The sequence below is a fragment of the Notolabrus celidotus genome, chromosome 1 (assembly GCF_009762535.1).
Source record: "Notolabrus celidotus isolate fNotCel1 chromosome 1, fNotCel1.pri, whole genome shotgun sequence".
NCBI lineage: Eukaryota > Metazoa > Chordata > Actinopteri > Labriformes > Labridae > Notolabrus > Notolabrus celidotus.
Window position 1 is genome coordinate 41,976,985 of NC_048272.1, and position 15,566 is coordinate 41,992,550.

At 40.5% G+C, this 15,566-nt stretch overlaps 2 protein-coding genes and 3 long non-coding RNA genes across 5 annotated transcripts; 3 read left to right on the forward strand and 2 right to left on the reverse strand.

Moving 5' to 3' along the window:
- Positions 1-1,191: 1,191 nt before the first annotated feature.
- LOC117814172 lies at positions 1,192-3,060 on the reverse strand. The gene is made up of 4 exons (XM_034685387.1): positions 2,808-3,060; positions 2,654-2,722; positions 1,903-2,049; positions 1,192-1,434 (listed from the first exon to the last, which is right to left on the reverse strand). Exons 1-4 carry the CDS (start codon positions 3,003-3,005, stop codon positions 1,192-1,194), a joined length of 657 nt encoding a protein of 218 aa, XP_034541278.1. The 5' UTR covers positions 3,006-3,060.
- A 3,383-nt stretch (positions 3,061-6,443) lies between these two features.
- LOC117822638 lies at positions 6,444-8,112 on the reverse strand. The gene is made up of 3 exons (XR_004633230.1): positions 7,888-8,112; positions 6,766-6,841; positions 6,444-6,553 (listed from the first exon to the last, which is right to left on the reverse strand). It is a non-coding gene; the product is annotated as an uncharacterized LOC117822638 (long non-coding RNA).
- A 2,003-nt stretch (positions 8,113-10,115) lies between these two features.
- LOC117822603 lies at positions 10,116-10,530 on the forward strand. The gene is made up of 3 exons (XR_004633222.1): positions 10,116-10,216; positions 10,305-10,376; positions 10,472-10,530. It is a non-coding gene; the product is annotated as an uncharacterized LOC117822603 (long non-coding RNA).
- Positions 10,531-11,956: 1,426 nt separating this feature from the next.
- On the forward strand, positions 11,957-13,122 carry LOC117814249. Its single transcript, XM_034685504.1, has 3 exons — positions 11,957-11,968; positions 12,243-12,897; positions 13,017-13,122. The coding sequence occupies exons 1-3, from the start codon at positions 11,957-11,959 to the stop codon at positions 13,034-13,036; spliced, it is 687 nt and encodes a 228-aa protein (XP_034541395.1). The 3' UTR covers positions 13,037-13,122.
- Positions 13,123-13,249: 127 nt separating this feature from the next.
- On the forward strand, positions 13,250-14,974 carry LOC117822505. The gene is made up of 5 exons (XR_004633189.1): positions 13,250-13,337; positions 13,412-13,477; positions 13,604-13,692; positions 14,548-14,639; positions 14,835-14,974. It is a non-coding gene; the product is annotated as an uncharacterized LOC117822505 (long non-coding RNA).
- The last annotated feature ends 592 nt before the right edge of the window (positions 14,975-15,566 follow it).

Here is a 15,566-nt window from a genome sequence, read left to right on the forward strand (position 1 = left end):
ATGGGATTGATGAGGATAAGGCTGTCTGAAACTGAAGACGCTGTGCACTAACTGTAATAGTTATCAGAAAAAGGATCAGACTGTGAGCATCCATAGACTCTGATAAACACAGTGACATGTTTTTCATGTCTTTTCAGACAGAAATGTAGTCAGGCCAGGGAGATAAAAAAAAGTGTAACTTTTGCTGCCCTCCAGAAGTATTTAAAAGTACAGCAGATGGCCGAGCAGAGAGACTTGCTCTGACAGTCGGTGACCTGCTCAATCAGCATTTCAACATAATAATACAAGTCTAAAAAATGTCCTTTCTGGCCATTATTTATAATTCCTACCCACATCTAATTGTTACCATTTCATATTTGAATCCCACTGTGCTTTCATACTGTGTGTGTTTTTAATCTGGTGCAGTTTTCTCTGTGAAGTCCCCGAGGCGGTTGTGGTAGAGTAGGCTGCCTCTCAGTTGGATGGTCGGGATTCGATCATGGGTCCAGCTGTCCACATGCCGGTGTGTGAATGGGATTAGTTAACACTGATGGCACTTAACATAGCAACCTCTATCATCAGTATGTGAATGTAACATGTAATGTAAAAGAGCATGGAGTTAACAGAAGACTATAAACACAGTCCATTTCACTTAGATTGACCTAAGAAAGAAGAATACATAGTGCACATACTTACTGTGAATTATTTTACCTCAAATATTATTCTATTTGAACTCTGTAAGTACATCATCGTATTCCCCTGTCCCGTGTTGTAAGCTGCTGGAACAAGAGAATCAAAGAAGGATATCTTGATTGAACTGATCTGCTTCAGGCTGCCTCCTTGTGATAAAACAATTACAAGTGAGAATCAATATTTAAAGTGAAGTTTTTCAAAATAGAATTATTCTTCAACACTATACAACACAACACGATACATTTCAAAACATAAACTTTATTAAACATTTTGATTTACAACTTGATTCAAAAACTATAATTTGATTAAACATAGAATATAAATTAATTGAAAAACTAATAAAAATTAAAATGAATTAAAACATTAAAAATAAACTATAATTTGATTAAACATAGAATATAAATTAACTGAAAAACGAATAAAAATAAAAAATAATTAAAACCTATTAAAAAGAAAATATAATTTGAAGAAACATTGACCATAAATTAATTGAAAAACTAAATTAATTATTGTGATCTTTTATTCCTCCCCCATAGCCTCCTTTTCTCTTTCTTTCACCTCCTCCACCTCTGTGATTTTTCCCCCCGTGTAATGTATTTTCAGCCAGAACGGTGGCTCCTCCACTCTGGGCTCCAGAGGGATCCATAGCTGCGCTGGAATACTGAATGTATCCCCACCCATGATCAGTAGGACGTAAGTCATTGGCCTTGCACTGTCCTCATAAGCCCCCAGGACCTCAACAATCTTCTGGTTTGATGTTTCCTGCAGGAAAGAAAAAATAACCACTCAGACTACTGGCACTACTGATGCTGCTGTCACTACTCCTCTTTGCTCTCTCTCTCTCTCTCTCTCTATGTTTCTTTCTTTCTTTCTTTCTTTTCTTATTTTACTACTCTGCTCCTTCTGGAAAAGGGTGCTGTTACTGTACACACTATACTTCTTAAGCCCACGCTATGAAACACTCAGCTTCGTCCCTTTGCCTTTCTATCAGTCTGACTTTGTCTCTTATTCTCCCTCTCTGAATGTCAGTCTGTCTGTATCTTTCAATCACTCTCTCTGTCTTTTTCTCTCTCTGTCTTTCAGGAAAAAACACCAAAAGCATCAATAGAAACTGAAAATAAAAAGTTAAAATTAGTTTTGGCTCAGTTTGCTGGGATAAATTGGGTTTTTTTTTTAAACAGAGAGCCGTTTTAGCTGTTACATATTAAAAAATATATTATTAATAATCACCTTGACTGTGGTATACAGTGAAGACTGCAGCTGGTAGCCAAATGCAGAGTCACTCCCTTTGAGGTGCGTCAGGTAGACCTCTGCACCAACCATCACCTCACAAAGGGCGGCATCACGCCACAGATTAACTGTGACGTGTGCGGAATTCTAGTAAACATAGGACAAAACTGTTAGTTTAAGATCTTAAGTTTTCAGTCAGATTTTATAATAAGATGTCATCCAGTCAGAGAGGATGTCAGTAAGTTAGTCAAGTAAAGTCTCAGTAATTCACTCAAGTAGGAAAGGGATTTATTGAGCAATGTGCTCCAACAGCAGTGTTTTCTCTGAGGCTGATCCCAAAGTAATAAAGCTTGTAAAGCAAGAGTATAAATGTGAATTCTTTAATGATACAAACACTTTGTGTATCGGAGGAGTTAACCAGTCCAAAGGATGGCTACAAACCAGACGGCATGTTCACTCACAAGATTGTTCAGAAGTGATAGATGAACTTGTGTCAAACTTTGAGAATATAAGAAGTGATTCAGGTTTGTAAGTGTCAGTTCATGAGGCACAGTCACCTTGGCTCTATTCTAAGATGAATAAAGTCTTGCAGATCCAATGGTTGTTCCAATATAAAAAATATTTTTTATTTTGCATTAGGAAAAACCACAACATGTATCCGTTTGTCAGTCGGTTATTCTACCAGTAAGTCTTGGGTGACAGTCAGACAAAGACACAGCTCACTTGACTCATGTTACTCTGTAGAACTTACATGTTCCAGGGTCACCACTTTCAAAGGGACCGGCTGCTGATTCACTATCACCCTCTTGATTATGGAGATCTGAAATGTAGAAATCGGATGGTTTAGTAAAAATGTATCATTTAACAGGAGTATGAACAATGTGTCAACAGACTAATTTACTAACCTCGGTCAGCTTGCCAGTCACCGTGAGGAATCCCTGGCAACCCCTAACCAGGGATACCTCTGTTTCTGTGCTTTTCGGCAGCAGTACATTTGTGGCCTCTTCTTTAAGGCTCTTGGAAACACTAAAACTGGCTGCCTTAAAAAATTGTGTTTCTCGATTGACGAACAGGTTCTCACCCTTTAGGGTGTATCCCCTCATGATGTACCCCACATTAACCTCCACCTTTGTGGTTATTGTTTCAAATAAAGTTATTTTTTTTTACAGTTTTTCCGTCGCAGACGATGAGGGTACGATTGCTCTTGATTGCATTCCGAGTGACCTCCCCCGACTCAGAGAACCTCCACTGGGTGCACCTTTCTTCTGGTTGAACTTCCAGGACCATCACATGAACAGGCGGTAATTTTGAGTCACTCCTGCCAAAAACCGATGCAAAATCCATTCTAAAATACAAACACACACACACACAAACACACACACACACCACACACACACACACACACACACACACACACACACACACACACCAGAGGAAAGGGTTAAGACGGTGTACACTAAAATAAAACAATGCAACTACTTCTACTGCTGCTGCTGCTACCATCCCCACTACCACTACTACTACTACTACTACTACTGCTACTACTACTACTGCTAATAATAATAATAATAATAATAATAATAATAATACTTTAAAAAACTCAAATAAAAAATAGTCATTATTCTTCTTCTTTAAATAAACTGTAAACTAAATAATTTTTGGATGTTGTACACTTGTTATTGTTATTGTTACTATTATTATGAAGGAAAAAAAATAAATGAAAAAGCCAAAAGATATTCATTAGTTTAATAACTTGTATCTTTGATTCCTGTGTTTTAGATAAACCAATAAAATGTATATAGTAAAAAATAAAAAATACACAATTTCACAGGGATTTAATCATTTTATGAAGTATATTTATTGATTTATTGATTTATGTTTTTAAAAGGTTTTCAAGACCATGTGTTATTTGTAGTACTTGGTGACATTTATTGACATTGCGCGTACTACATAGTGTGTTTGAAGCGGTTTGAAGGTAGTATGTAGTATGACTGTTCTGTTGGATCTGTTATGCAGGTTGCTGGACCAGACGTCATCGGATTTCCGGTTTCGGAAAGCGGAAGTAAACAACGGCCAAGCTGATAGATAAACTGCTTCTTAAGCGTTCCCTAATTATTTAATTAGTTAAGAAGTGATTTGTATGGGATTTAATAGTTTCACAGTGCCTAAAAACGGAATTTCTCCCCTTCAAAAAAAAATAAAGAAAAAAGCGGAACGAGCGCTGTGCATTGTGGGAAACAGTACGTGAGGGAGACTGGTCCGATGCAGACTGGGACATGTTCCTGAAGCAGTACAACGTCCGGGGAGTTTTGGCATGCGGCAGATTTTTTCACTTGTTCACATACTACATACTGAATTTTGGCCAAATCAGCATGGACTGTTAGTAGGCGGTTTCGAAAACAGCCTCACGCTGCAGGTGGATTCAGTTACACTAACACTCCCTAAGGGTTCTTGCTACTTGATGACAACAGTTCCACTCATCTAACGGTAAGTTTTCCAAGGCGCCGCTCACGCACACACGGTCATGCACACACTCCGGTTAACTGACGAACTTCCAGTGAGTGTTTCTCCGACAGTTGGTAGCCGTTTATCCGACAGTTAGTAACCGTTTATCCGACAGTTAGTAACCATTTATCCGACAGTTAGTAACCATTTATCCGACAGTTAGTAACCATTTATCCGACAGTTAGTAACCATTTATCCGACAGTTAGTAACCATTTATCCGACAGTTGGTAACCATTTATCCGACAGTTGGTAGCCGTTTATCCGACAGTTGGTAGCCGTTTATCCGACAGTTGGTATGTAGAGGATTTTATGGCCTTATACATTTTTTCCTATTACGATCAATTCGTTATTATAACCACAGATCATGCTCAAAGAACTCAAAGAACTGACCGACTGCACGTTATGGATTTAAATCAGTATATAACTGTTTATTCTTTAATGTAAAAACAAGAATCAACAAACAAAACAACAAACGCTAACACTTTGTAGAAAATGAAAAACTTTAGATAACAGTAAATACAAACTTTGAATAAAATATATTATTAAGAAATAAATAGATAAAAAAACATTGTTTCAACTGGTGCATTTTTGGCTTCTTTTGGCCACTCACAAAATACAAAAACACTTGTGTTGCTTGTTTTTATGTTCTGAGCTACTGAAGAAACATGGTGGCCTCTGTGGAAGAGGACCCACTCCTTTGTAGATATAAAAGGCTCACTATAACTTCACAAAAACAAAATTATTTTTATATTCAGGAGATTAAACACTAATGTAAACATACTTGGGATTAATATCCTACTTCTACAAAGTCTGTTGTCTCAGTGCTGATCACACACTATGTACAGATGAACATCAAGAAATATTTACGTTTTGATATTTACACTTCTCAAGTAAAACCTTATTTATGGTGCAGGGGAGGCAGTAGATCCCAGGACGCATCGCTTCAGACTCTCCACACCAGGAGTAGCCTGTCCTGATGCCTGGTAGCACATGTCACCTGTTGTTGGTCATAAGGCAGCAGGATCTGGCAGAGACCTATGATTGTGCTGACCTCTAGAGTTCCTCATGCTGACCACCAACTCTGATAGTAGGTCCAAACGATCCATGCCTGGCATGTCATGGTCATCCACAGCCTAAAAAAAGACAACAGCAGTCAAACACTTGTTTTATTAAGACATTTATTTTTGAATCATTGCCTTTGTGGGGTCTTATTTTCAGCTAAATGTTAAAGCCCGCTTACAAACTGTCCTTCCTCTGGAGTAGTACCAGGCTGGGTGGTGGCAGAGGCTGAGGTCACGGGAGAGGCTGAGGTTACTGCAGGCTGCTTGGCGGCATAGGTTAAAGTGGCGGCTGAGGCTGAGGTGACTGCAGGCTGCTTGGCGGCATAGGTTGAAGTGGCAGCAGAGGCTGAGGTGACTGCAGGCTGTGTGGCGGCAGAGGCTGAGGCTGAGGTGACTGCAGGCTGTGTGGCGGCTGAGGCTGAGGCTGAGGTGACTGCAGGCTGTGTGGCGGCAGAGGCTGAAGTGGCGGCAGATGCTGAGGTGACTGCAGGCTGTGTGGCGGCAGAGGCTGAGGCTGAGGTGACTGCAGGCTGCTTGGCGGCATAGGTTGAAGTGGCGGCAGAGGCTGAGGTGACTGCAGGCTGTGTGGTGGCATAGGTTGAAGTGGCGGCAGAGGCTGAGGTGACTGCATGCTGCGTGGTGGCATAGGTTGAAGTGGCGGCAGAGGCTGAGGTGACTGCAGTCTGCGTGGCGGCATAGGTTGAAGTGGCAGCAGAGGCTGAGGTGACTGCAGGCTGCATGGCGGCATAGGTTGAAGTGGCAGCAGAGGCTGAGGTGACTGCAGGCTGCGTGGCAGCATAGGCTGAGGTGACTGCAGGCTGCGTGGCGGCATAGGCTGAGGTGACTGCAGGCTGCATGGCGGCATAGGTTGAAGTGGCAGCAGAGGCTGAGGTGACTGCAGGCTGTGTGGCGGCAGAGGCTGAGGTGACTGCAGGCTGCGTGGCGGCAGAGGCTGAGGTGACTGCAGGCTGCATGGCAGTTTAGGTCACTTTGCAGCGTCCTCAGAGGGTAAAGCGACATTGGAAGAAACTGCAGGAGAGCCTGCAGATGAAGAGGGAGATCAAGTTGTCTGTTCCTGAGGTGTCTGATAAAAATAAGAAAAAAAGTCACATACATGATGTTTGTGTGTGTAGGTTCTTCAATTTGTAAATGTTTTACTCCTTTACTAAATGTGCTATTTTTACTAAAGTCAAATTCCTTGTGTGTTCAAGCATACTTGGCGAATAAAGCTGATTCTGATTCTGATTCTGATTCTGATTTTAAATTGTATCAGTTCAATATACCATTGCAGTTTACCTTTTAAGTGTGAAACACACACAAGCAGACCAAACAAAGACATCTGAACCCGATTCTGGAGTGGACAATTTTCAATCTGTAACAAAACACATTTCAATTTAATGGAAAACATACTGTAGATTTAATGATTTCATGATATTGACCTATGATGTAAGTAATACCATGTGATAGAGTTTGTGCCACTTCTTTTGTGAAAAGCAGTTTGAAGCTTTGGTGTCTGTCATTTATAATAACTGTACACAGAATTCCACAGTGTTATATAAATGTTCAAATGCTTTTGAATGACATTATAAATTGACTGAAAATCTATCAGACACTACTATTATCACATAATGTTAAAAAATCCACTTTTTAATAACTAGCTACTAAGTGTACTTAGTTACTACTGTATACATGACATAAACAGCTGTTTCATTCATGTTATGTGTAAACATAATGATAAAGGCAATAAGATAGAGGGCAAATATATACATATACACATCAATAACAGGCGGGGAGTTTCAGCTGTTATCTGTCGCATTCATGGTGATGTATTATAATGACTGTGACAGATAGAGAGATAGAGATCCAGACACAACATCATAGATTACTCTGCAATAGTTTGTCCATTGCTGTATTTATTAGAGCTGATCTGACAACACTGTACGAGGTTGATTACAGTATAGCAGAAATATGACGTCGAGTCATTGACTGTAAGTTGGTCAAAACGTCAGACTACTCCCTGGTCGATCATTGATTAAGCTTTACATCTGTTCATTATGTTCTATCTGACTTGACAAGGATAATAAAGGAGATTTGCGGGAGTTTTCAGCGTGCCACACAGCCTAGAAGTCAGAAATACGACGTTAAATATATAAACCGTGACTAATGCCTAAAGTTGATCCAAACAGATACGTAGTGTAAAAGTGTTCGGGTTGTAGTTTATTCTCCGATATCACAAATAGTGTGTGTCAGCATCGATCAGCATCATACACTGTTATACCGGCTAAACTTAGCTAAAGTCATACGGACATGAGATCCAGACGAAAACAACGTGAACAAATGAAAAACCTGGAAACTCACCGTGTCCGAGTAATAAACTAAAACATCACTACAAATAGGAAAAAGCTTTTAATGACTTACCATGAAATGTGCCGGTGTGTTAGCTTTGACGGAACTTTCAGTCAACTTTCGTTTCTGTCGGCACTCGCATAGCAACAGCCTTCTGATTGGTCGAGGCGGCAGGAGGCGGGTGTTGAGGCGGACAGATTTTTTCATTGGTAAGAAATGGAAGAGGGGGTGGAATCTGATTGGTAAGAAATGGAAGCCGGGACCGAAGCTTCGATTTGACTGGAAAGAAATGGAGAGAAACTGAGAGGGGGGATGATTTGATTGGCAAGAAATGGACGGTGAAAACGGACTATTGTGTTGTGGGTAGAGCTCACAGAAATGAATGAATTTGGACAGCTATTAGTCAACACGTCATCATCCAGGTTACAGCCAGGGAACATTTTGGTTTGTGTTCGTCTGAAACAACTGGTTTCCTTGAGCTCATATCAGGAAGTACTGGACCATGTTTAGTGAAAGTTTTCTATAAACTACGGCCTCATTAACCACTTCACTGCAGCCCACTAACACACTTTACTTTGTGACAGGTAAGTACTTTCCAACGGTGACAATCTAACCCACAGAACTCGGTTAAAATCACACTTTTTAACGGTTTACGTGGAGCCGTGGGAACACGATGCAGGTGGTATTCACAAGTCGTACAATTGTCTCACTCATAGTCAATATTGCGGCGAGAATAATTTAACTAAAGGAATCAGTAGGCTACATCACAGTCACGTACATAAGTATGTGTAAAGAGGAACTTAATGACGGACTCCATCTCACGCGAATAAAATTCACATGCCAAAAAGGCACTGCGGCCACAGCATAACCACTACGCCGCAGACTCCAGTGAATGAAGGGTCTCCTGTCATGCATTCATTACACACATAAGCGTCAGGTAACATTTTGGTTTGTGCTCACCTAAAACAACTGGTTATCCTGTGCCTTCGTGAGGACATTTCATTTAAATTAGATTGTCATATAGGCCTGAAAGAAACTTTACAAAAATGTGTTACAAAAAACGTCAGCAGCTCCTCTGGCTGCTAAATATGTGTCTGTCTGTCACAGTCTGAGGAACGCACCATCCCATAATATCTGATTTTGGGTGAAGGTTTTATGAGCATTGACATTGAGATATGCTGTATGGGTGACACCATTGTTTTAACGCGTATAAAATATGTAATATATATAATATGAATATATATGTAATGAATATAATATGTAATGAATGTAATGTATGTGTATAAATCGTGTGTGCTTTGGAAACAACATGTCTTTGTACATGCCAATAAAGCAAATTGAGTTGAATTGAATTGTGTCTGTCTTCCAACGATTTTAATTTTTGTTTTTAGAAACAGAAAAGGAAAATCGACCATTTTTTTTAAGTTTTGTTTATCCCTTCTTGACCCTGATAAATAAAAATAGCTTGAATTTCAATTTTAATTCTTGAATTTTAAAATGAAAATCAAATAACCACTCATTTTTTGTTTTTTAATTAAGTAATCACCAACATCTGACCCAAGGATGTAGCTAGGCTGTGGCTCAGTGGGTAGAGTCGGTCATCTATCAATCGAAAGGTTGGCGGTTCGATCCCAGCTCCGGCAGTCACATGCCGAAGTGTCCTTGAGCAAGACACTGAACCCCAAATTGCTCCCTCTGTTGTTCAGAGGTGTGTGAATGTGTACGAATGACATTAGCTAATACTGATGGTCCCTTACATTAGCAGCCTCTACCATCAGTGAGTGAATGGGTATAAATGGGTGAATGCAACGAGGTGTGTTAAAGCGCTTTGAGTAGTCAGACAGACTAGAAAAGCGCTATATAAGTACAAGTCCATTTACCATTTACCATCCATAAAAGCAGGATGGAGCAGTTGATTGTTCTTTTGCTCAGTAGAGATTATCTTATAGCAAACCCTCAAAAAAATCGATAGAGACAGAAAACATGGATCCTCTTAAAGTCAGAGAAATAATTGACTTTAAAATGAACAGTATATATCCTCCAGGATTTTCCAAAAATCAAAGATATATTCTGAAAAGAAGGGTGGAAAGCTACCATCTGAAAGGTAAGACAACCAGCAAAATAGCACTGTATAACACTGTTGATCTGAAAATCTTATTTATTTAACTGTTTAAATAAAATGTGACCCTTAGATGGGGATCTGTACTACCTATGCCACAGACAGCGTGATGAGCAGCAGCATCACCTCGCAAAGGTTGTACATACCCCACTTGATGCAAACGCAATCTTCCTGGAATTTTACGCCAGCGCTATTGGGGCCCACTGTGGGGTGGACAAGACTCTTCATGCTATCCTCCAGAGGTACTACTGGCCAGGTATGAAGGCAGATATCACAAAATGGGTACGTAGATTTCTCCTTTTTGAGTTTAATTTATAATAATCCAAAGTGTGCCTCTTCATTGTGCTCAGATTTTCTCTTTGCTTATTAGATTTCCCAGTGTGATGCATGTCAGAAAAAGAGGGCCTGTTTAAAAGAGAAGGCCCAGTACAAACCAATACAGGTGAGTGATTACACTAATGTAAGACACATTATGTTCAACAATTGAGTCACAGTGAATTTTATAAATTTGAATTTCTGCATTTGTTTGCATTTCAGGTGTCAGAGCCTTTCGAACTGGTTGGGATGGACCTGGTAGGCACACTTAAGTGTACCAACAACAGTTACACGTACATCTGTGTGATGGTGGACTACTTCACTAAATGGCTGGAGGTCTATCCCCTGAAGAGTAAAAAGGCAGAGGAAGTCACAGAGTGCATAATGGACTTCTTTTATAAGTACGGTGCACCAAAACGTATCCTGACTGACCGAGGCAAAGAATTTGTCAACAAAGTAAGTCTAGGGGTGGTACTAAAAACAATACTATTTTTAAAAACTATACCATATATATATATGTATTATTTATTTTCATAACTTTATCCGTCATATGTTCTAGATCAACCGGGACCTTTGTGAAAAACTTTGCATAGAAAGAAGTCTTTGTGCGCCGTACCACCCACAGACAAATGGCCTGGTTGAAAAACTTAATGGAACCATTCAAGGGTAAAAATGCACTTCCTACTTTCTCCATGGGTCTATCAAATGTAAACACAGAGAATGAGAGACTCTTCCTTTGATTTCAGGGCTTTGAAAAAAATGGTGCAGAACCACCCAAGCGACTGGGATCGCTACATAAAACCAACAGTATTTGGACTCCGCACTAAAAAACAGATCACAACCAAATATTCCCCCTCTTTTTACTGATGTACAGAAGGGAGGCCCGTTATCCCTCCGAAATTCCAGACATGTGTCAGGTGAAACATCATTTTAATGCATTTATACTGGAAATGTTCCTATAAGTTTCATGTAACCCCGGGATCAAGACATTTAATGTGCAGTAACTGTCGTTGCCGACATCTGTTGAAATTCTACTACGATACTGTGACCAGTTCAATGATAGCATAGAAATTACAAGTAACATTTACAAATATTATTCTTTTCACAACTGAGTCTCACATCACTCACCACTGGGTGGAGCTATTCACTGACTCACTGTCTTAGCGACAGGAGTCATTAAGAATAGAAACACTCACACTCTGGGTCATGGTGCAACACAACAAACACTTTCCCAGCAGCCCTTGCTTCCCAACACTCTATAGCATAACCGAGCATAATCCATGTAACCAACCAGAGGCGCATAAACTGAAAGCTCCTAAACATGAGAAACACAACAATACTCCCACAATCCCCCACGGTCGTTACAATACATTAAAAAAATGAAGAAGAGCGAAGAAACAGATCCAGGATGTCTCATGCTGCATGCGTTGTTTCTGTGTGGGGATGAGACAGTCTGACTCTGCACCACCACATAACGGTAGTAAATACTAAGCTGTTATTTTTCCCATTTGTTTCAAAATATTATAGATCCGATAAAACATAATGAGAATAAAAATACACACATACATATTGTGACGGCCGTGGGGGCTTGTGTGAATATTGTTCTGTTCGTCATGTTTATGAGCTTGTGCTTCATTATTGTTACAGGAGTTATGCTATAGTGTTGGGAAGCAAAGGCTGCTGGGAAAGTGTTTGTTGTGTTGCACCATGACCCAGAGTGTGAGTGTTTCTATCCTTTTCAGTGACTACTCATTTACAAAGGTGTACTGAGAAAACAGCATCACCTAGCGGTGAACACAGTATGAGTTGTGGAAATCGCTTCTTAAACTTCTAGACTCTACTGAGTTAGCTACATTGTACATATATGGTCGTGAGCTGACACCACATGACCGAATTGTGACACCTTATTTTTAAAATGTTTTGTATCTTACTGTTTATACTTATTTATGTCCATCATGCTTATTTGTGTTTAATTTCCTACTTTATGTTGCAGATCAGTGAAGAGCAGGTAAATGCTCTGACTAGAAATGAGGACTTGTGCATCCGAGCCTCACAACTGAAAGACATCCATGCTCAAGTAGAGGCCAACATTTTAGACTCCCAAGAGAAGGTGCGGAAGAGAAAGATGTCAAAGGGGGAAGAGGACAACTTCGAAGTGGGTGACAGAGTTCTCAGAAAAAACATACGCCAAGAGCAAAGGAAAGGAGGGAAGATGGAACCAGATTTACTGGGACCTTTTGCCATAGTAAATATTGAGGGTAAAAGTGCAGATCTACTTCAGTGTAATGGCAGAACCATAGAGAAAATTAACATTGATCATCTCAAAAGATACGTGGAACCACAGCCTCGAATCCCTGCAAAATGGATTGCACTTTCCCCACTGATTCCTCATGCACAGCAGACCAGCTCTTGTTTGTCCCCTGCAGTACCTCAGAGCCACAGTGAGACCATAAGTCTGCAGTCTCCGATCAACAGCCTCAGTGAGACAGTAAGTCTGCAGTCCCCGATCAAGAGCCCCAATGACTCACTCTGTCAACACTCCCCCATGGTACCCCAGCACCTCAGTGAGACCCCAAGTCCACAATCAGACCCCATGTCCGGAGACACTGCTTCCTCCAGGACAATATTTTCAAACATCCCTGAAGAATGTGAGTATCTGTTTTAAAACACTTTTACTATAGCAATATACAAACAGGATTTTGTCATTGTTCTCTGTAAGACTGTGTGGAAATTGCCTCAGTAAACCACTCTTGATTCTAATTCACAGTAATGGCTGACATCTGGTAACCCTAACCCAAGGTGGAGCAAAGTGGGACCATACAAACTTTTTGCCAGAGACCTGCAAAATCTGGCACCTGGAAGGGAACTAGAGAGTGAGGTAAATGCATGCATAGTGTTTTCATTCATATTTTCATCTTTATTTGATATGGGAAAAATGATCTTCTCAATATTATCTTTTCAGGTTTTGAATGCATTCATTCATGTCGTCATTCAAAAGTTACAACAGGAAAGTTTGAAAAGGTTTTATCTTGTTGACTCCTTTGCAATGACTGCTCTGTGGCATGGATCATGCCGTGGATTAAAGAAGGTAACCTTTTAGAAAATCCGTTCAGACTTATTTAAAATGCATACAAGTTTGTATTGAGGATATTTTTGTTTCAGGTTGACCCAATGGCCTACGATGTCCTCTTAGGCCCTGTGTGTGACAACAGACATTGGACACTTGTGGTGAGAACTTCACACATTTGCAAAGTAGTCATGTGCAGGAGTGTAAATATACTTTTGTGTTCTCCTGCATGAAGATTGGCTGTACTAATTCAAAATTTGTATTGACACATTACACGTCTTATGCAGGTCCTTTATCCAAAGGAGAGGCGTGCAGTTTACATAGACCCTCTAGGAGAAACACCTGACCACATAATCAAATGCAGGGATGTAACACGGTAAGATGTACAATACATCAGCTGAGTTAAGAGAGTCAGGATGTTTTTTCTCCACGTCTGTAATCTGGTCAGCCAGGTGCTGTAACGCCTCCGTTACACAGGCCTGAGGTGGGATGTAGACGCCGACCAGAATAAAGGAGGAGAACTCCCGCGGCGAATAGAAGGGTTTGCAGTTTATGAAAAGAGTCTCCAGATTTGGACTGCATGACTTCTTCAACACTGTGGTATCTGTACACCAACCTTTGTTTATGTAGAAACAGATTCCGCCTCCTCTCGTCTTCCCAGAGAGTTCCTTTACGCGGTCCGCTCTGTGGAGCTGAAAGTCCGGTAAGTGCAGCGAGCTGTCTGGGATGTGTTCACTGAGCCAGGTTTCAGTGAAACACAGGGCGGCGGATCTGCAAAAGTCCGTGTTTCTTGAGTTGAGGAGCAGCAGTTCATCCATCTTGTTTGCCAGGGAGCGGACATTCGCCAGGTGAATGGACGGGAGCGCACTGCGTAACCCCCGCTGTCTCAGTCTGACGAGCGCGCCTGCTCGCTTGCCCCGGCGCCGGCGTCTCCGGCAAAGACCATAGAGAGCTGCGGCTCCACCAGCAAGAATCTCCGCGAAACTTCCAGGTTCAATGAAAACCGGTGTAAAAAGTTCAGCAGGACTGTTCAATGTTAACAAGTTAAAAAGATAACTGGTAAAAGAAACCAGAGAATAAAACTACAAAAAAAAAGAGAAAAACTCAACATGTTCAAGAGAGCGCAGTACCAGGGCGACCGTCCGTGGCGCCATCTTGGCCCTGTCAGGTTTTTGAAGAACTATTACTTAGTAGCTTGTGGGTGTTTTTTTAAATGTATCTTTTTATATAGGAAGGGTTAACATGCTGACACAACAGGCCATGTGTTGGAACAGACAGAAGAGGGACAACCTTCATCAAGCCTTAACCCGCAGATACATCAAAGTAAGGAGAACTTAAAGCCTTCAGTATATACAGATATCTTTTTCAGTATCCACATTCTCATAGATATATATGATTGTTAGACTTTCTGTAGAAGACAATCAGAAGACATCCAATGTCAAATACAAAAGTATTATAGTTATCTTCCATGTATTGTGTTGCATGAGCTCTTATGTGTGATACTTTTCTGTTCAAAAGGTCACAGAGAGGGCAAAGGAGGAAGCTGCCAGCCTCTGCAGCATCCAGAATGAGCACAAGCTGGATGAGGAGACCACACAACAGTTCCAGACCCAACTCAGTCAAGGCATGATGGCTGTCTAACATGAGTCTGGTCCTGCTGGAGGTTTCTGCCTGTTAAAGGAAGTTTTTCCTCACCACTGTAACTAGCTAAATACTGCGATGTGCAACGCTCATGATGGATTAAGGTGGGGTCAGACTGAGTCTTATCCTGTCTTGAAGTTGGGTCTCTGTTCATAATTTGACATAGAGTGGTCTAGACCTCCTATGTTTGTAAAAAAAAAAGTCTTGAGATAACATTTGTTGTGATTTGGTGCTATACAAATAAAGATTGATTGATTGATACAGATACAACATTCACAGGACATTGATGTCCTCTCACACATACAGTAGATCTTTTAATGCATGGATCTCTGTAAAACAACTTTAGGTAAAAGCCATATTTAAAAAAAAAAAATAAAAAATCATTTCTGCACTCCATATTTTCTTTTTCTTTTTTCAGACAGAGTCCATGCACCTGGATGTACTGAAGACCTCAGGGCTGACATTGAAAACATCACAGCAACACTTTTGCACAAGAAGCAAGATCTGATTGTCAGCATGGTTTGTAGTCCAGAGTTATTTATGTTACTGTTTACAAAAACAACTTTATGATATTGTTATGTGTCTGCCAGCCACATGACAAGGTCAGAG